The 21,420-nt window shown below is 39.8% G+C and overlaps 2 protein-coding genes across 8 annotated transcripts in view; one reads left to right on the top strand and one right to left on the bottom strand.

Moving 5' to 3' along the window:
- Positions 1 to 13,774, bottom strand: part of taok2b (TAO kinase 2b) — a 31,275-nt gene extending 17,501 nt beyond the window's left edge. For 2 of the 4 annotated variants that reach the window (XM_080872542.1, XM_080872543.1), the window contains exons 1-11: positions 13,235 to 13,774; positions 8,606 to 8,746; positions 7,038 to 7,109; positions 6,849 to 6,950; positions 4,612 to 4,657; positions 4,416 to 4,512; positions 4,042 to 4,155; positions 1,441 to 1,532; positions 1,229 to 1,322; positions 683 to 764; positions 126 to 293 (exon numbers count right to left, since the gene is read on the bottom strand). In XM_080872542.1, coding sequence (XP_080728668.1) covers positions 126 to 293; positions 683 to 764; positions 1,229 to 1,322; positions 1,441 to 1,532; positions 4,042 to 4,155; positions 4,416 to 4,512; positions 4,612 to 4,657; positions 6,849 to 6,950; positions 7,038 to 7,109; positions 8,606 to 8,737 — 999 coding nt within the window. In that variant the 5' untranslated portion in view covers positions 8,738 to 8,746; positions 13,235 to 13,774. Of the gene's footprint in view, positions 1 to 125; positions 294 to 682; positions 765 to 1,228; positions 1,323 to 1,440; positions 1,533 to 4,041; positions 4,156 to 4,415; positions 4,513 to 4,611; positions 4,658 to 6,848; positions 6,951 to 7,037; positions 7,110 to 8,605; positions 8,747 to 13,234 lie in introns of those variants that run through there. The other 2 variants (XM_080872541.1, XM_080872544.1) reach the window with 2 other exon arrangements.
- Positions 13,775 to 13,782: 8 nt separating this feature from the next.
- Positions 13,783 to 21,420, top strand: cabp5a (calcium binding protein 5a). 4 transcript variants are annotated; one of them, XM_080872546.1, is made up of 9 exons: positions 13,785 to 13,887; positions 16,525 to 16,600; positions 18,687 to 19,010; positions 19,254 to 19,303; positions 19,485 to 19,515; positions 19,630 to 19,773; positions 19,915 to 20,024; positions 20,148 to 20,295; positions 20,382 to 21,420. In XM_080872546.1, exons 3-9 carry the CDS (start codon positions 18,971 to 18,973, stop codon positions 20,408 to 20,410), a joined length of 552 nt encoding a protein of 183 aa, XP_080728672.1. In that variant the 5' UTR covers positions 13,785 to 13,887; positions 16,525 to 16,600; positions 18,687 to 18,970; the 3' UTR covers positions 20,411 to 21,420. The 4 variants fall into 4 exon arrangements, with proteins under 4 accessions (XP_080728671.1, XP_080728672.1, XP_080728674.1 ...); XM_080872545.1 differs by lacking the exon at positions 16,525 to 16,600 and having other exon boundaries at positions 13,783 to 13,887; XM_080872548.1 differs by lacking the exon at positions 16,525 to 16,600 and having other exon boundaries at positions 13,847 to 13,887; positions 18,690 to 19,010.

Genomic DNA, 21,420 nt, shown 5'->3' with positions numbered 1-21,420 from the left:
ACACTCTCTGTGGTTTCACTAATAAGAAAAGAAAACTGTCCACTTATCAATATTAGAGGCTTGTTTAAATAAAATAAAATAGGATAAAAGCATTACAGGGTTGATACGTCATCACCCTTTCTTACCTCTTCCTCATCGCCTCCTTCAGGTGCGGGACCATTGTGCGCCTCATGAAAGAGGATTTTCTTCATCTTCCGGTACTGAAGGTTGTCCAGCTCACGAACAGCATCCTTGGTCCGTGCAATCAGGTCCATCACAACTGTCATGGGACGCTCTCTGCATAGGAAATGGTGCTGGGTGGATGGAGGGTTGAAAGAAGGGGTGAGATGGACAGTGACAGGATGAAATACCTCAGTCTGACAGTTAAAAATACATAGACATGCCCATCACCAAAATTATACATCCAAGTAAAATAAAATCATTGTTTTTCATTTAAAAAACAAAACAAAAAAGAAAAAAAAAAAATACAACAACAGAAAAAAACCTTCTTGGTGATTTTTTGCTTGCACACTGAACCTTCACTCAGTGTTTTCCTTCAAGCCTAAAAATCTGTTTTGAATTTAAAGCACAAATTTCATTATTTGTCCAAAAACAACAAGCTGAAAAGAAACTGCTAGAAATTGAAGAAAATATATTTCATTCTATTCTCTCAGTTAAAGATTAATCACACGGCTGTTTGTACCTTGAGCAGCACATCAGAGGTAGGTCTGTCCTGGGCGATCTTCTGCAAACAGGAGTCCACGAAATTGCGGAAATAATCCGACCTGAAAATTTCCAAAACGTCATGATTATACATATAATTTAAGCAATGCATACTGCATTATTACACATATAATAATCTTAATTATGTTATAGTCCGTTAAAGCGGCTTGAGAGATTTGTTAGCTCAATTAAAACTCAGAAAGCATTAAAAATGTCCTGATGTGGAGACAAACTGGTTAAAAAACAGCAGTAAGTGTCCCATGAGAAATACTGAAGGGTTTGTCCACAGTTACCTGAGATGATTCAAATAATGTAACAATTTAAACACTGATCTATAAGCATGGCAGCAAACTCAAAGTGTGAGTTCATCCCCATGTTCAAAAAGCCTTAATAACAAGTCATTTTTATGAAACCTATTTTTTTTATTTATGTGTATGTGTACGTACACATACACACACACACACAAAACTAATTGTGAAATAAATGACAGAAAGACACAGGTCTGTTGCAAAGCTTCGTCTCTCACCAGTGATTAGACTGCAACACAGGGCTCTCATTCTGGGCGATGTGGTATAAGGCACTCATAGCATTCATGTTGAACAGAGGAGGCTTCCTTTCCGCTGCAGAATCACAAAGCACGACATAGCGTGACAGAGAAGGAGAGGCAGACAAAGAACACTTTCAGCTTTGTGAACACAAAGAGAGACACTTGTGGAGCACTGTATGGCCATCTCTTACCCAGCTCTATGCAGGTGATGCCAAGTGACCACACATCCACCTTCCCGTCGTACTGACCCTCATCCATGGCTAAGATCACCTCAGGGGCCATCCTGGGTGGAGGAAACAACAACAACACATCAGCAGTAATTCAGCCATTTCCAGCCCTCTTCCTTTGATCCAGCACACAATGGCACCTGGTGGCTCACTGTTGTTTCCAGCATCTGCCCCACCTAAACAGGCAGCGTTAGCTTTATGCTCATGTAGAGTAACAACAAATAATTCTGGCTGCTGAACGGTGAGAAGTAGGAGTAAACTACTTGGTGATTTAACCTCCTCAAATACACTTGAAAAGATTGGAAAGGAAAAATTCGGTGGCAGAATAACCTTTTTTTTAAATTAACAACTTAAAATTAAACACATGCTCATTCTACAGATCAAAGTTTTTCCCAGTGTGAACTGTACTCTGCCTGCTTTGAATGAATTTGAATGTGACATTTGGGTGGCCACACCTTGCTTCACAAATGTGAGCAGCGTTTAGTCAGCTATCTTAGGTTCAATGCAAATTAAAGCACGTTACCCGCATGATTAGAGACTATAGTTTATCTAGACACCAGCAGTACGCTAGATATTAATGAATATTTAAATTGTCAACATCGGAGGAAATATATCTGATTTTACAAAATCAACACACGCAAGTTAATGACAACATTTAAAGATTTCGACTATATTTACATGTACGAAACCTCTACAATGTGCAAACAAGCTCATTTAAGAGTGCTGCTGCTTCTCACTCGCCTTTACACTCAGTGGACAAAATAGACGCCACATAACAGCCATGCTAACAGTCTGAAAAGCTCATTTCGCCTGCACAGACATGACATCATCGTCTTAGGGATATCCTCTTTCTTTGACATCACACAAAGCTAGGAGTAGAAAAAAACAGTGAAATGGAGAGCTCAGAGCCTGAGATTACTTATACATACACTGACCTCAGTATTTGAACTTTAACATGAGCTTCTATGATTGTAACAGAACAGAAAGGAAAGATAAAATACGGCAAAACATCACAGGTATGTTTTAACCCCTTAACGCCTAGTGTATCATATTTGACACTAGGGCTGGGCCATATTATACCGTTCACGGTAATACCGGTATAATGTTAGGCAACGATAGGAAAATGAAATATCGCGATAGAATGGGAGTAAAACGCGCATGCGCAGTGCCTTTGTTTTCATACGCACATGGCCGATTGTTGAGTGAAACAGATGAACCAGAATTGGTTTGTAAAAATGGTGCAACTTCCGTGATGTGGAACTGGTTTGGTGTTTGTCCGTCAGATACACAACAAAGCACATTTTTTTGCAGAACATGCAAGCGGCCGTCGTTATTGTCATATTTGTCGGACTAAGATGCTCTTAAATCTGGGAGTAATCTGGGTCCTAAACTCCATATTCTTCAGGTCAAACAACACTGCAGCATCACTTAGAGTTAAAAACTGTCTAAATTATTTCATCTTTAATAAAACGATCAGCATTGCTGCTTTACCAGGTGTAACTATAAAGTTTAACTTCCAGGCATCCATGAAAACAAAAGTTATTACATTTAACGGAGTTAGAAGTTAGCAGGAAGCTAGCGGAAGTTAGCTCGCTAGTTTCGCTAGTTACCTAAGCATGATATAGCACGTTCTGACTGAGAGATTTCTGAAAAAATTCAAACGTACAGCTCTGCTATCACTTCCAACATAAATGAAGACAGGAAACTAAACAGCAGTGACGTTTGTAGGGTTACCGAAGTTGGGCTAGCTGGTATATAATGATGTGCTACGTGATCGCTAGCGACACAGCTATGTTAGCATAACATAAACAGTGAAGCTGGAGGACGAACACTAACACTTTTCCACTTATAAAAGTTAACGTGAAGGTTCCTGATGGTTAGAGACAAATGCAATCGCATGGCAGGATGCTGTAAACGGACCAAACTTCAGTCAGGAGAACAACTGAGATAATCCATCCACAATACGAGGTTAGTCATTAATATACTGCAGCAACATGGGAATAGAGCAGCTGCCAGAGAATTCAACATTAATGAATCAATGGTACAGAAGTGGAGGAAGCAAGAAGAATGAGTTTAATAAAGTTTGATTTATCTGACTGCTTTGTTTCGCTTAATGTGCCTTATAATCCCGTGCACCTTATGGTCCGAAAAATGCGTACTGCACCTCTTTTTAACTTCAGTGGATATTATACATGGTTATGCTCAGGATATGTCAGCCCATTTCTACTGGAAATGCCTTTTGGTTAAACTTTCAGCAAGGAATTTGCATTTGCACTGTTACATTTTTATAAAGCTTTAATGTACATAAAAACCAGCTTCTTGTTTAAGTGAAAATAAATGGAAGGTTGTCTTTTTGCGCTAGTAATGTTGTGGAGTTGTATTTTGTCTCGCATCAATTATATCGTCGGTTATATCGTTATCGCAAATTTTCAAATATATATCGTGATAAATATTTTTGGCCATATCGCCCTGCTCTATTTGACACGCACGATTTTGGTTAGTTTTTGAGGCTTCTTTGAGAATCCACAATGAGTAGGCCAGTGAGACACTGGTTTGATGTTTTACCAGTAAGGTGTTCCCACGAAAGAGTTGGCTGGAGCGACAATAGAGGCCGAGCCAAAGTCTCCGAGTTTGACCTGACCTGGCTCTGTCAACAAGATGTTTCCGGCCTTCACATCCCTGAGAGAGAAACGATCAGACAGGAGAGAATGACGGGTCAGGAAAAACACGATGGAGACAAAACAGTTTGAGAGAAAATGCATTGTTGGAGGCTGGGGAGCAGCATGATGCACAGTGTGTAAGCACAAGCACCATTGCATAAGCTTATCTCAGGCAGCACAGTTTGTGCTTTCTCCCCTCTATTTGTTTAGTCTCTTGTCAGAAGTGTGGGGGAGGAGAGCAGAATAGATCCAGATAAGTGAGAAATGAATAGGGGTTACCTGTGAATCATGTTGTGAGAGTGAAGATACACCAATCCCTGCAATGCACCATGGGTTATGGCAGCTATCTCCACTTCCTGCAGCGGTTTCTTGTGGACTGAGTGAAGAGAGAGATTTGGGAATATCAGGCAGTTTATGTGAACGTAAACTCAAACGGGTAAAACGGGTTTTGTCATTACTCATTTGTCTTACTTACCTTCTAAAAGGTCAGAAGCTGAACCCAAGCAGTACTCCATCACCAGCTAGAAGAGAGACAGGGTGGAGTGTTAAACCAAGAGTACACTTGGTGTTAAAAACTTTGTCACACTTGACCTAGGCGGGAAGAGCTTTTTTTGTACCAGAGACTTCGACCCATTTATCAAAGTTTTAACACTGCTGTCAAACTAAGGTGGAGTCCGAGAAAGTGTTCTCATGTCCACCTCACAATGGAGCTCTGAGAGCCAAAGTATGCATGAGATGTAAAAGCTAACCATCCCACATAATGTAACATTATTTAGGTGTCTATAGACGACAGCACACCTTCAAAGTGAAACATTTTAAGCCTTTTTTGTTTTAATTTTGATGATCGTGACTTATACCTTGTGAAAATCAGACATACAGAATATTTTTATACGTGGTTGGAGCTCCGTTACCATGAATCACAGGAAGCCCAGGCTGCTCTGATAGCTGCTTTCATCCTGTCTGTATTTTTGGGTCCTGTGTTTCTCATCTTCATTTTGACAATAACAACACAGACACTCTGGGGTTCAGGTCAGATGAGCTGGCTGATCAATGAGGCACAGCAATACTGCGGCCAGCAAACCATTTGCTAGTAGTTTTTGTACTGCGAGCAGGGGCTAAATCCTGCTGGAAAAGGAAATCACCATCTCTCTCCATAAAGTTTGTCAGCAAATTAAAGCACAAAGTGCTCCAAGTCTCCAGGTGGGTGACTTTGTTAACTGTAGACTTGATAACACAGTGGATCAACTGACACCAACATGAGATGATGACATGGCACTGCAGAAACTTCACACTGGACTTCAAGCATCTTAGATTTTGTGCCTCTCTACTCTTCCTCTAGTCTTTAGGACCTTAAATTTTACTTTTATGTGGAAAGAGAAGCACTGAGCAGCTGTCCAGTCCTTTTTGATGTCGTCTCCGGTTCAGGAGTGACTCGATATTAGGAATGCTGAAGTTGTAGCTGCTTTCCTGGAGACGTACTGACACCAGCCTCAGTCCACTCTTTGTAAAGTCGCCCAAGTTCTTGAATTGATTTTCTTGACAATACCATTGAGGCTGCAGCCATCACTGTTGTTTGTGCAAAATGCCATTAATATGCTGTGATCGAGCACTCTGCGAACAGCCAGACGTTCAGCAACAACATCCTGCGGCTTCCCCTCCTTGTGGAGTGTATCAGAGATCATCTGGAGAACAGTCCAGTCGTCTCTATAACTGTGGTTACATGTACTCAACTATATAGAGAGACGCACTCAATGCCACTGTTCAAACACTAATATACTAAAATATTGTAGTTTTATTACAAGGGCTGCTCATTTCCATGCACTACAAGGCATACTCACACAAAAGGCTTTTAATACTTTAATTTTTGGATGAATATGTAAAAAAAAAAAAACAAAACTTTCACTTCATTCTAATTTTCTGAAATGCACTAATATGTTTTGTTAAAAAACACACCAGTTAATTACAATGATGTCATTTTTAGAGCTTTTTTGTTTTTTGCCACATCAACTTTCTCCAGGGACTGAGAGCCTTTTGAGGATATCTGGAACGAAAAACTGCTTTTTGGCTGCAGAAACCAGAGACTATATTTAATTCCTGCAGTCACAGTGAAACAAACAGACTCTGTGGCAACTGCAACTTGCCTCAAGCTGCACAGAAAAAAGGAGGAAGTACCAGAAACCGGTTTCAATATTAGAACAAATGGTCAACGTTTCATGTTTTTATTCACACTGAAACAAAAGGCTGCTCTCTTCCTGATCGAGAGAGAGAGAGAGAGAGAGAGAATGTGAAAGACGGAGCTAAGGGGGGAGAGTAAGTCGAGGGGTGAGAGAACCAAATTTGATGGTTGTTATGATCTCAAGTTGAAATAAAAATAAAACGATAAATTGAGTATTTATTTATCAATCACAGCACTGCTTTTACTCATCTTTGACATTTTTCAAAAATAGTGAAAATGAACACAGGAATACTGCAGAGGGGACAAAGTTCTGGGTGTATTTTTACAGGCCATTGGTGGCCCAAATATGTGCATAAAAAAGAAATGTGTTTAAAGTGGATGCTGAAATATCCCCAACTATATTCTTTGTTTTATTTTTTAAATGTGTGGTACTGGGAATGTTAACATCTTTAACGACCTCCTAAGCAAGTCACTTTTAAAATTATTCATTTGATTAACACAACACTGATGAGAGCACAGCTTTTGCACACACTCACCCAGGCTGTGTGCTCTCTCAGGTAGCAGCCACGGTACTCCACAGTGTTGGGGTGGCGCAGTTTCTGGAGGAACTTCACTTCCTTGATGATATCCTGCCATTTCTAGGATACGAGCAGAGCCTTCATCACTCTATCCATAAGATATTACATCTGCAGCAGACCAGCCATTAGAGAGTCGCCAGGTCTTACCTCATTGGACTGTTTGCCACTATAGGACATCTTCTTGATGGCCACCACCTCATTTGTGCGGATGTCGTGGGCCTAGTAGGGAAAATTTAAGGACAACATGCAGTAAATTTTTTGAAGCTTTGGATGCTGCTCGAACCATCTTTGTCACTATTTCTTTAAATAGCACAGACGCCCTCGCCTTGTTTTCTTTTCCTTCCACACAAAGTTAATTGCAAGCAAAACTCAAACACTTAAACCTGGCTGAGAGCATCAGTGCAGCATTTATTCCACAAAGCACTTGAGACACATCCATCAATGCTCCTCACATTAAATACAACAAAGAAATGGCCATTACATAAAACGAGCATTTCTGCAGAGCTTCCTTCCCTCTTCTCCTCTGCCCTCCTATCATCCTTCATCCATGACTGGCTGCTTTTCACCCTTCATTAAACAGGGACTTTTATCCTGCTCTGAAAAGTTGTTCTCCTTCCCCGACTTGCACTGTGTTTTTACTTTTTCCTTCTTCTTTCATCTTCAGTCGACAGGTTTATCCAGCTTGTGCTCTTAATAGAAGTACCGCCATCTGTCAGCTATTCTTCTTTGCTGCGCTTAGCTTTTCTTAGCATCAATCACTCCGACTTCAGCAAGATTTATAGCAGTAATTACATTTGAACCAAGTGAAATCTCCCCAAAAAACAATGCAAAAATCAAAGTATGAATTTTTTTTTAAATTACGCTATGAAAATTTTGCCTGTCCAGGTTTTTGTTGTTTAAAATGCGCCTATGCACATAAGCACGACTGGCCTGCATGTAGTTTAGGTAATGAGTCATGTTACCTTACTTAGTAAGATCTTTTATTTATAGTAACTTCCTATGAGGGAAGTAATAACCTCTCAGGTGGGCGCTGAAATGGTTTATATGCAGGAAGAACTGAGCCTACACTGTTGTCTATGGCGCCAAAACACTGATCAACTTACATAAGAAGAAAAACAAAGCCAGAGAAATAATTAGACATTAATAAGACGATAATATATATACAAAGGTAATGATTTTCATTTCACCTGCATTCTCATGCTTACATTATATAAATTCAGTGAAGAACAGCTGTATACAACATTATGAACACCATGCTAACTACTCAGAGACTGCAGTCTTAAATTTATAAGAAGCAGAGCACTTTTTAAAGTTTGCCAGATGACTGAGTCAGTGTGTGACTGAAAACTAAAATATCATCCAAACTCCAGAATTCAAAAACCGATTTTCAGCGTACTCAGTCAGCGTTATTTGTCCGTAGCCTGTCCCCATGTTTATATGCCTTCAGGTAAGCTGCATGTTAAAAACACATACCTGAACATTTTCCTACTACTGAATTCAAACGAACATAACTACACACCTACAACTCTGTTGCAGAGCTGACAAAGATCAAACACACAATTCAAACCGATAAATGAACACAAGTATCTGAAATCACATTAAGTAACAGGCCTTCACATTTAAGCCTGCACTCAGGGGAAAGCACACTTAAGGGCTCTTGTGTGCACTCTATCACATTTCTATTAAAGAGCCAAACCCTAAGAAAACTAACTTACAAAGTACACTGCTCCGAAGCTCCCGTGGCCGATCTCCCTCAGGTCCGTGAAGAACTTCTCGGGATCCTCCCTCGAGAAGAGCTCAGCCACCTCCGGGTCCTTCAGGCTCCCGGCCCGCACACTCGACGGCATGGCCAGCGCCTGGTGAGCGTGGAAGAGACACACTGGGTGAGCATCTGTTATTTGGAAAGGATACCAACATTTGTGCTGAAAGCACGAGTTGCCTCGGAAACACGGTCTAGTCTGTCACATGAAGTCGACACACTTAGATCTCTGTGGTGGAAATTGTTGACACTGATGTCACTCATGCCATTTAAAAAATATATTGTTCTCAACCAAAGATGAAAGGGGAAAGCAGTACAAAGCACAAATCTGGGCTTACACCCATGTTATTTCTTTTCTTTCTTTCTTTTTAAGGAAATACAGAATTTCTCTTACATATCATGTAATCATTTAAACCCTATTAATGCTTTTTCTTCTTCTCCTACACAGATATTTTCATGTATTGCAGAAGACTGTCTTGTAATGTACGTACGAAGCTTGCAGAATTGCAGCACTATATCAAAGGATGGTCCTGATCAATTTCTTGAAGACCTGGAACATCTTTTTAATGTTTCTAAAATGTGTGGCACGCTGCACTGAGCAGAACACTGCACACACAGACTGCTGCGTGTGGCTAACATAAGCAGTGTTAGCGTTCTCTCCTCGTGGGGTAACGTCCACACACGTGAACAGAATGTGCTTTTGCATTGCTACAGCAGAGCTCTTAGATACCAGTTTACTGTGACACAACCTACATACATCCTTTTTCTCGTGATCACAATACTGCAGAACTGCACCGGCTAGGCAGGGCTGCCATCCACACTTCTTGTTCACAACTTCCCATCACACAGAGAGGAGTCAAGCCGTCTGCCAGAGCTGCAGTCCTGGCTACTAATGGGTGGCTGTGTAACATCTTAGATCCAACAGTTAACTAGCATTAAATTATACATTGTAAAATACTAGTTTTTCAGTTGCAGGCCAGCGAGAACAGCAATATTCAATTGCAATGCATCATCATGCAATCATAGCCTCCTGAGACCCGGCCTATTTGTTAATGTCCTCTGTAGTGGACACACAAATAAAAACAAAAACAAACAAACATCAACTGAAAGATATTTTTCACTTCACATGAGGATGCGCCAACTTTCCCACCAATGTGACCAACACACTGCTCTGCAGATCCATCCATTATTTGCTGTTCTGCTTCTTAGGAGCAACCCACTTTGGTTTATACTTATAAAGTAGAATAGAAACCCTCATATACTGATTAACCAATGCTGATCCTATAACATATTCACGTGAAGGCCCCATCCTGTAACCACCTGCCACACCTCTTTGGTGTGGCAGTGTGTGCTGCCACACCAAAGAGGCCCCTTTGATCATGTCATGACAGGTGGGATCTTTTATTTCTTGGTGGCACAAAAGTGACTTTTATGGTTTTAATCTTGTGGCTCATCAATGTGCATATATGTGAAAAGAGCTCATAGGACTCCATGGTGTAATCAGCAGCCACCGATTAAATGCACTCTAAAAAAAAGCAGAAGTTTTGACAGTTTGCTGGTCTGGAGCATTCAGATGTGTGTTAACACAATGCCACAATCTTCCCAGCAGGGAATGTCCCAACAAATTCAAGATCAGACCATTAAATGCTCAGAAGAACAAAAACAAGAACTCTACAGGCCCCAGTTAGCATTTTAAATGTTAAAGTTCATGACAGCACATTGGCTTGTTTGGAAGAGTTGGCAGGAGAAAGCTTCCTCTCTCTAAAAAGAAGCTCATAGCTTAGGTTTTCAAAGCAGCATGTGAACAAACCACAAGACTTCTGGAGCAATGTGCTTTAGACAGACGGGACCAAAGTGGAGATGTTTTGCGACGTGAGGAGAAAACCAGGCGGCATATCAGCACTAACACCTCATATCGACGATAAAGCGCGGTTGAGGAGGTGTGATGATATGGGCTTGTTTTGCACAGGATCTGGGCACACTGCAGTCAATGAGTCAACCATGCACTCCTCTGTATACCAAAGTATTCTAGAGTCAAATGTGAGACCATCTGTCTGACCGCTAAAGCTTGGCTGACATTAAGTCATACAACAAGACAGTGATCCCAAGCACAGCAGCAACGTGTGGGCAAGAATTTCCCCACAATCATGTGAGAGACTGATAAAGTCATACATAAAACCATTACTTCAAGTTATTGCTGCCAAAGGTGGCTCTACAGGCTACTGAATCTTTGTCTGTCTCTACATTTATGGTGAACATGGCTGGCCACACTTACCGCTGTATGACTTTTTTTTTTTGTTTAACACTGAGATTTGTGACTCCATAATGAAGTGTTTTATACATCTGCCTAACAAGCAAAAGCTCTCTGGTTCGATCCCAGGAAGAGAGAGAAATCAAACAAGTGGAGGTAGCCACTGTGGCGGCCGCCTTGTGAATAAGGGAGAAGCTGAAAGCAGCTTTCTATTTATTCGCTGAAATAAGATATACGTTTTTTTAATTGCTATATTTTCACCAAACACAGAATATATGGCTTTAGCTTCAGTACAGGGAAACAAACATCATTTTTGAAGCACATAATCAATTTTAAAGATCCAAAATGATCTTAAAATGGTAGATGCAACATCTTTTTCCTCGAGTTATTCTTTCTTTAATGGCTTCTTTAATCTCCCTGACACATGAAACTATGATTTAAAAAAACAAAAACTGGACTATTTGATATTATTTTCTTTCTCAATGCTGAACAAAAGACTGCTCTCATACAATGATGTTGTCATTGGTCCTTCAGCAGCCCGCGCACAAAACCACACAGCAACTGCGACAAGATAAAAGGTGTGCTTCTGTTAAAACTGAAGAACAAAACACAGACGGGTAGGTTGAACAACCAGGTGGGCTGGATTGCTTTTCTTTTCCTATCAAAATGTTAACATAGTGACTCACACTTGGTTTGATTTGCATTTGTACACACTTGCACAGTATTCTGATAGGCCTTATAGAAATACATGAATTAAAGTTCATATGATTATAAGGAGAAGCAGGCATCAAACTGACTGTGTAGTGTATTGCAGAGCATCAGTGAGACTGGATTTCTGAGGCCGATACCAACAGCCAAGAACTTCAAAAGACCAACTGCAATATATTGACAGGATCTCTTTTCCCCCCTAAGCCGTTTCTTTCTTTCTTCTTAATGAACTGTGACCAACAAGCAAATTGAGGACTACATTTTGTAGCATTAACTTGGCCCTGTCTGACTTTCCATACAGCTTTCGAAATGTTGAAAACCACCAGACAACATCAGGCCAAATTCCACATAAAAACTGCCAACCAGTTTAGCAGCCCCATGCTTTGCTTCCTGTGTGGGAACAACATGACAAGATTTACCAGTTTTAAGTAGAACACCATGTAACCACTATGCGTTGGAGAGCTATCATGAGCAAAAACAATGATATGGCTAAATGGGTGAGGAAGACCACGTTTAAATATGTGGGCGATTACTACCCCACACTAAAAGTATGTCCTACTGAGAGAGCTGATATTAGACTATAAACCTTGAAATAACAAAGATGAAACGTGATGTCTGTCTCTGAATTCTAGCAAGAACCATCAGATGTTTTCTGAAGGTCAAAATCAACGCATTCTTATATGTGAACCAATCCCCACCCCAACCCCCAAGTGTGGTTATGGAAAAGATATTTTTTGGAAATGCTGAATAAATATAGCTGATATATCTTTACCAAAGAAAAAATATTGGAAAAGCCAACTGATGATACACTCACATGCACAGTACAATGGTGAATGTTTTTGTGTAGCTGCAGTGCAGATAACAACTTCTCCCTGGTGTCAAAGTTAGCAGCCTGGAACAAGTTAGGTCATCATGAGTCATTAAGATTTTATCAAGGGTTAACACCTTGATAAATGGGCAATGGCAGCTTTTGCAATTTTGTAAGTTCACAGTCACCAATCAAGCTCAAGTTTTTTCCAAACCCTTGAACATGAAAACACCAAGACTCACTTGGCCATTTTGATTCTGACAAACGGGAAGCATTAGGTTCCCTTTAAAAATGGGAACTTCTCTGACGACTGTAACTAAGGCAAAAGGAAGCTTGTAATCATTTTAACTAAACCATCCATGTCTCGTTAACGCCACACAACGTCTGCCACAATTACATGGTTTCACCAATGATTCTCTCTTTAACATACATGCATGCATTTTATAACATCAGAGAAGCACAGACCTATTGTGCAAAACATGTCTACTGTGTTTGACTGGTCAGGCACATAAGCAATTATCCATATATGTGCTTGCCATCAGCATCAGCTGAGCGAGCTAGACGGCTTTTTGCACTCGGCTGCTCAATTAGGCTACCCAAGCTGCTGCTTTCTATAGAAATCCACATGTATTCAACAGCAGCTTGACAACAACTCAAGAATGTTCAAGGTGCAGGCCAACAACAAGCTTCCACGTCAATGTCAAACTCCCCAAGATCTGAAAATCAGGCAGCTAATCATGCTAGCCGGTGTCTCCCCTGCAAACGGGGTGGGATGCGCTCACAGCCCCGCATGTTGAATGATTTATAGCACGTCTTACCGTGGCTTTTGGGATCCACTGTAGCTAGCTCTGAAGCTAGCTAACCGGCCTGCCTGGAAAATAGTGGTCTTCACTCCTCTTTCCTCGGTGCTGGTGTCTATTCAACACCAATAAACCACATTCTGCCTGTCGATGCTTTTACTTAAACCCCTCTCCATCCTGATGCCCCCAGTCAATTGGACAGCTAGCAGGCGTGTGCGACTTGACATGAGTCAAGTGGCAGTCAGTTTAAGTGACAGCTAGCTAGACCGACGCCTGCCAGCTAACCTAGCAGCAGCGTCGACGTCCAGAGAAAATCAGCGGCTAGCTCTGGCTGCTGTTAGCACCAGCGCTAACTAAATAACGCAACGCCAGGAGCTGCCGGGGACGCTTTCAGTGGGAGGCTGGTGCATTCAAATGGACAGCTCCGCTCCGCTCAGCACTGTGCACTGTCATTACGATAATGTTGTCGGCGGATTTCATCAACAGTTCGTGTTATCCCCATTTTGCTCGACTCTCATCCGTTTTTGTTCAGGACTTCATGATGGCGGAGCGGGGCGGGAGCCGAGCGGAAAACGGAAGTTGCTCTTCTTCGACGCCTTTCAAACGAACACGTGAGGTGTAAATAGTATCCTCACGTGGCCGAGGAGGTTCGCAAAAACATAACTGAACTGGTAAGAGCAGCTCGCATTATTTATCAGGGTTCGTATAGTTAACTAATGTGGAAGCGTATTTCAGTCAAAATAAATAAAACAAAACAAAACTATGACCATAATTTAAATATTTAGGACAGGTATCTCAAAATTTCAGATTAGGAATCTCAGAATTAGACAGATAGAAAGGAACTTTATTAATCTACACTTGCTACGGCCGCAAAATGATCAGAAATAACAAGATAATTGTGGATATATTAGAAAACAATGAAAAAAATAAGGCGCAAAAATGCTAAAACCGCTAAAAACAATCAAAAGACATGTAAAAAGACAATAAAATAAAATAAAGCAAAAATAAAATATAGGCTAATATATACACTAAAAGACCTGTCACAGTAATTATATGTACATAAAGTGCAATGTGATAATAATAATAATAATGGATTGGATTTATATAGCGCTTTTCAAGGCACCCAAAGCACTTTACAATGCCACTATGTGAGTGATTTCTCAGGTATTTATGTGCATATTGAACAGTCGGATTGCTTCCAGGACAAAGGACCTGTGTTGGTACTAGGTCCTACACAGTGGCTGTAACCGTCTACTGCTGAAGGAGCCGCTCATGGCCTCCACAGGCTCATACAGGGGTGAGATGTCTTGTTCGTAATGGACATTAGCTTCGGCTAACATCCTCCTCTACTGATTCTAGAGGACTAAATGATTCCACAAAGCATCAAGTGGTATAAAAATCTCTTAGTAATGTCCCACATAAAAAACAAAACAAAAACAAGGCTAAATAAAATCAAGTTATATCTTTAAGACTGGAAGTAAAATTGCTTCAAAGTACTGTTTGAATTGTAGTAACTATTCTGAACTCCATCCATCCATCCATCTCCTTTGACTTACTTTAAATAAGGATCGCAGGGGCTCTGGGGCCTATCCCATTGATAATAGACTCTCAACATTCATTTTATGCAATTTAACTGTGAGAGTTTGGTAAGTTTTCCCTTCTTAAACTACTTGGACTTGTTCAGTAGTTTCAGTAGTAATTTCAGTTGTTTTAATGCTAATCTTTCTGCAGTCATCCTGTAAACAGCACGTGTACCATATGGGATACAAAACAAACGAATGAATGAATGAAATCTTTATTAATCAGACAGACGCTGTAGAAATCTAAAGATAAAAGTTCATATTATATGTAAGACCAATTTTGTAAAGTTGCTCTTACAAATATAGATAAAATGTTTTAATATTAGCATGTATTAATGATTTGTAATAACACAAATAATCATCTGCGTCCAGAAAATGTTATTTCTGAAAAAAATGCATTGCAAAATTACATAAAAGTCCACTGTTGCTATAAATCAACCATCAACTCATGCTGACTGATTGTCAGCATTGCCTGAAACACACACAGCAAGTACGAGAAAACACCTTTGGTGCACGTATTTTTATATTGGCCTACATTATGTCCTTAAACATCTGCAGGCCAGCCTCATAAATAGATTACACAGTAGATTGCGTGTCCTCTTCGATGTGCTCCTTTGTGAAGGTGAGAAAAAATTAATAAATAAATGAGAGGATTTGATTCAGAAAACAATAATTAAGCTCTCTTAATAATTACATCATACATAGTGATGTAAGTATTTAAAGCTTAGCTCAGTGCATATTAATAAAGTTGTTTATTCTTTCCTTATCATAGTGGCCAGCATTTGGGATGACAGATCATTATGCAATCTTTATGGAGAAATTTCTGATGCTATAGCGTGATGAGATTGCGGGATTTTTCCAAAACTACTATATAATCCTTACTGAGAATTAAAAATGCTATATAGTGATGCTGTTGCATAACCTAACAGAAGGACAGACATGTCTAGCAGTGACCTACCAGCATCAGTAAGCCATTATTTAAAATCAAGACCAGTACATAGGCTACAATGTTTCAGGTATTTGTTACCAGTGTGTAGGGGTAGAGCTTATTCAGCGACTATTAAATGCGATTTTTTCCCCCCATCCTTCATTCAACCTGATTTGATTTCAGATGATGTCTGCACGCAGCGACACATCATCGCAATCACACATATGGCTTGTTTGGCACGGCACTTGCTGTCTTAATCCACTCAGTATAATCTGTGTTGTGCATTTTCAGATGATACACACACACACACACACACACACACACACACACACACACACACACACACACACACACACACACACACACACACACACACACACACACAAAAGAAATATTTTCCCCTAAACCTTTATGTATGTTGTGATTCTCAGAGGCTGGTCAGGCTGTAACACTCCCACAAAGAACTTTCTTATGAAAGGGTAACACAGCTGAGGGAGTCACACTTGTAGGATTCATAATTTAATTTTTGCTGTTTTTACAGCCTTTAGGCATCGTAAACCTGCTCTGGTTTTTATGTTATCCTGTGTTGAGCACATTGAGTTTCATGTAATGAAATGTACTATACGAATAAAATTGCCATTGCTATTACAAACGTGGCATTGATAGCATCTTGGTCTACTTATTAATCAAATAACATATTTTTCATCAGCCTACAGCTGATGTGAAGTTTCTCTCCCTCCTATAGTTTTTCCTAAATCAGGCTCTCTTCACCCATATACCTCCTGCCCTCCCCTCCACAGACATTTTTTCAGCAGCTGTGGATGTGATCTTGCATAACCCCTCAGCTGGCCCACCACTGCAACGACTGAGGAGAGGGTAAAAAAAAGGATGATAAATCATTATTGGTTCCTGTTGCATTGCCCAGCAGATTATGCTTCTTATGCAAACAGATTTCTGGTAAATTTACATAACAGGAAGGCATGCAAAGAGAAAATGGTCAGGAGAAGAGGACATGCACGCCACCGAGACCGTTTAGTGTTTCAGCTCATCTAAAAATATCAGACTAAACATTTACATGGTTTTGGTGGAACCCCCCCCCCCCCCCCCAAGCTGTTTAGATAAAGAGCTTCAGCAAACAAACTATCCAGCCATATTTGTCACTTATGGTGAAATTTTAACCGTTAAAGCTAGTGTATCATGTTTGATACACAAGGTTTTGTGGGTTCTTGAGACTTCTATATAATCAGTGTGATTTTTCTTCCCCCGAAGAACTAAAATAAATTGGAAAAAACATACCTGATGTAGATTATACAAATTACTCATATGTGGAATTTAATATTCTATTTAAAAAAAGAAGAACAAGAAACAAAATTCTCCCCACACGAAACCTGAAGATGTCGTGAACACTGTTAAATCACAATTAAAGTCATTTATGGGACATGTGAAGCAGGTTCAACACAGAGGAAAATGCTCTGAGCAGCAGCAGTAACTCTGGCAGCTTATTACTCAGCTTTGCTTATAAGTGTATTTTTCTGTTTTACAGTATTTGTGATTTTCTTTTGCAGCATAGCAAATATTATTGTTAGTTTAAGAATATTATACCTGCAATAGCAGTGTAGCTTTCCTACTTTGGGGTAGGTGTTCATGAACACAACGTGATATTTATTTAGTAAATGTTGGTCCCAAGGAGGATGAAGCAGGCTTTGTTGTTGGAGTATCTTGTAATTGACAGGGGGAAACTGATTTCTTCAACAATAAAAGAACAAAGAAAAGGAAAAAGAAACAAATGATGTTGTTATACCTATATATGAGATCTGCACATAACTAAACGTATAATTTAAAGAAAAGCCTCTATACTAGCCTTTGCAGTTAGCTGGTTTTCACATTTCCCTAACAAAGAAACGATCTCTGGTTCAGTCCCAGAAGGACACACAAATCCGTTTGGGGTTGTATCAGGATGTGCATGTGATGTAAAAACTCTGCCTGTCAAACTGGCAAAAAATGAAGACACACACACACACACACACACACACACACACACACACACACACACACACACACACACACACACACACACACACAAAATGAACATAAAATAAAATGCTATTTTAAACCTCTGTGTTGACTATTAACCTCAAACACAGCCGTAAATCTCTTTCTTCATTCAAATGAAACAAATAGTCGTGCAGATTATCACACAGTGATCATAAACATGTAACTTTATTTGTAGTCTTTGATGAACACTGACTTTTGCTGCAAACTTCATATAAATTACCTGTTAGCGTCCTGATGAGAAGATTTTGCAGGATATAACTTTTTTTTTTACTTTCAGATATCAGTTTGTCCAAAGACATGTTTGTAGTTCTGTTTCAATTATGACATTTCCCCCAAAGTTACACTAAGAACACTGAAAAGCAAAATCCTGTTAAATTTAAAACATTTAAAGTGTTACAGGAATTTTAAGAAATACTTTAGATTCTGAAATGATTACAAATTAAAAGAGATTGCTACATTATTGTGTGGTGATTTTATGAGCCTGTTATTCACACAGAGGTGAGAGACCACTGTGACAGTTTTTATTAAAAATGAAACTTTTGCTGATTTCAAACGTAGATTTGTCACCAACATTTTTCAACTTAGAAAAGCAAATTGTAGATGTTTCTTCAGGTCCATGAAAGGTATTTAAACTAATAATAAATCATTAATTATGAGTATCTGACAAATAAACGGCTATAAAGTGCAGGTGTGAGTGATAGCCCTGGTTCTTTTATGCTGCACTTGAAACAGTTATTCACAATGATAGGCTCGTGTTGCATCTCCTGCATAAAACATGAGTGAGTAGAAGGACACTGTAATTACTTCAATGCATAGAAAAGCACCTCTTAGCTGACTTCATCATATCGCATATTTTCGGTCGGCTCTGGGCTCAGATACCAATAAAGTTTGTGATGTCACCACTCAGCAGGAAACCAGGGCATCATCTCTTTCATCCCTGATCCCGCTTTCCTCCGGTCACACCGCTGACTCCTCCCCCCACGTCTGGATGCAGCCACACACACCCTCATACAATTTCCAAGCATCCCGGCAGTCTGGGCACAAAGGGTCGCGACACACTGAGAGGCACAAGCTGTTGTGGTTAATCAGAGACAGCGCTCACACTGAGAAGACTAAGCAAGAGGAGGAAGGCAGGGTAGTTTCTGCACTGCACAGGTCAGCTGCAGGTCCTCAGCTCCAGAGAGCTTATTTATGATGCGTTTGGCTGACAAACAGAATTCATCTGAGGAAGGTAACATCTCTTTAAAACTTTTTTATTTAGAAGATGTCAGTAACCTGTAAAGTTTTTAAGAAATTTTAACAGTATATATAAATAACATGTTTATACTATTGCAAGAGTTTATTGGACTAATTATTGTGTGAACAGACCTTTTTTCAGCAGTAGTGTCTTCATAGCAAAACCCACCAAGCTCTACATCGTGTGTCAGTGATTTCCTGACATTTCATAAAAGTACATCTGTATTTCCTCTTGCAGAAATGAGCTTGGGGGCAGCGTGTATTTTCTTGCGGGGAGGGAAAAACATTGTAAGTATAAGCTGCAGGAATTTAATTATTGTTTTGATGGATTTTGCGCTGGAAATGTAAACTGCTATTGTGATTGTGTGATTGTGATAATTGCTGCATTCATAAGTAGTTAGAAAGCACCGTGTTTCTTCTTAATGTTCATATTATACTGAAGTTAAGCAATTATTATTTCTTTGTGCAGACAAGACAGCTGGCTGATGATGAGATTGATGGTAATATTTTTTGTTTTCTCATTTTTATGACTACGTCATTGTTTTTTACCTACATTTGTACACTTTGCACATTTCATTTTATGATTTGATTTTTTTTACTTTAAACCTCTGCAGAGCTGCGTGATGCATTCAATGAGTTTGATAAAGACAAGGACGGGCTGATCAGCTGTAAGGACCTGGGCAACCTGATGAGGACAATGGGTTATATGCCCACTGAGATGGAGCTGATCGAGCTGAGTCAAAATATCAACATGAACCGTGAGTCCTTAAAAAAGTGTTTGTTTAAAAGTTGAATTCGTTGAGGAATCCCATAGTTAGCGGCTGTTTTCATTGCTTTAATCTAGATTTGATGAGAGACAGAAAAGCCCACAGACATGTCGAACCTTTTTTCCCCTCTAGTCGGTGGCAGAGTCGACTTTGACGACTTTGTGGAGTTGATGGCCCCGAAACTGCTGGCAGAGACGTCTGGAATGATCGGTATGAAGGAGCTGAAAGACGCCTTCAAAGAGGTGAGAGTAAAGAGCTTTTTCTGAAACTTTCCAGCCACCTGCGTTCTAGACTGCCAGATGGCGATCATTATCATCACGGCTGTGATTAAAAGCTGCTCTCTGCTGTTTGCTGCCTCTTGTTAGTTTGACATGGACGGAGATGGAGAGATCACAACGGAGGAGCTGCGATCAGCCATGATAAAGCTGATGGGAGAGCACATGAGCCGGAGAGAAATCGATGCCATAGTGAAAGAGGCCGATGACAACGGGGATGGCACCGTAGATTTTGAAGGTACAGACTGTCTTTCGCCTACATCAGTAAAGAGTAACAGTGCAGTGAAGTGAAGCAACTGATCCTCGTCTTCTTCTCCTTTGCAGAATTTGTCAGAATGATGTCCCATCAATGACAGTCGAGGACAAGGCCAGTCAGGAACATTCATTTGCACCTCTGCAAACACGCACTAACACTGAAGTTGTTCTTTTCTGGGCTTGCAAATGTTAAAATTAGATGCTCAAAACAAGCAATATCAGACTGATCTCAGAGCAGATTTTATAGCTATGCAAAGAATTACAATTTGTAATGATTTTTCAAGCACAAGAGTGCTAAAAAAACAAAACTCTGTTGTTATGTTTCATCATATATACCAGGGATGTCAAACTCATTTAGTTCACTTTGATCCTAGTGGGCAGTGGAAAGAAGTCTAAGTATATATTTAATCACTGAAATATCTTAAAATAAGAAAAAGAAGTCCAAGTATGTCTCAGTGTTTCCACATGATAAAGAAATAATGCTGTAGTAAATGAAAGAAACCCTTCAGCATCTCTTTGGGCTTAGATTGTGAGGAATAACTGTGTAAGATTACAGAAAAAATCAGAAAGTTCCTGTTACTTCACACCTTTTTTGTGGACTTATTGTAAAAAACTGAAACTTCTATTTCTTCTGTAACCTTTCTGTGTTTAATTGTTTACCTATTACTTAATTACTTTGGTATAGAATGAATGGGCATGAGGAAAGTCTTCATCAGCAGGAAAAAACTCCAAAACTTGTTACAAAACATTAAAAGTCCAAAAATGTATGCATATCTTCCAAAGGCATCTCGTGGACCAGATTGTAGTCTTTGCCAGGCCCACTCTGGCCCCTGGGCCTCATGTTTGACAACCCTGATATAGACTGTATACAGTGGAAGTTTGTTGAAATGGAATTGTTTTTATATTTGTATTATTATTAAATTATTCTTACCATTTAAACAATGTTACAACAAAGCAGGATGTAAAGTTAAGTCACTACTGTACTGTACATTATTAACCTGAGCTGGTTGTATTAGGTAATCTGTAACTAACTTCCAACAAGTGAAGCAGTAACATGGATCTGCCTTTTCTTTGGCAAAGCACAAAATAAAACATCTGATCTGAACAT

The sequence above is a fragment of the Rhamphochromis sp. 'chilingali' genome (assembly GCF_963969265.1).
Source record: "Rhamphochromis sp. 'chilingali' genome assembly, chromosome: 22".
NCBI lineage: Eukaryota > Metazoa > Chordata > Actinopteri > Cichliformes > Cichlidae > Rhamphochromis > Rhamphochromis sp. 'chilingali'.
Note: the sequence above shows the minus strand (reverse complement) of the source record. Positions and strands in the feature narration are given on the sequence as shown.

Coding starts and splice junctions, on each gene's coding strand:
- cabp5a (XM_080872545.1), top strand. CDS start 18,971: ATGATGCGTTTGGCTGACAAACAGAATTCATCTGAGGAAG. Junction 19,516..19,629: donor GGCTGATGATGAGATTGATG/GTAATATTTTTT, acceptor AAACCTCTGCAG/AGCTGCGTGATGCATTCAAT. Junction 19,774..19,914: donor TCAAAATATCAACATGAACC/GTGAGTCCTTAA, acceptor TTTCCCCTCTAG/TCGGTGGCAGAGTCGACTTT.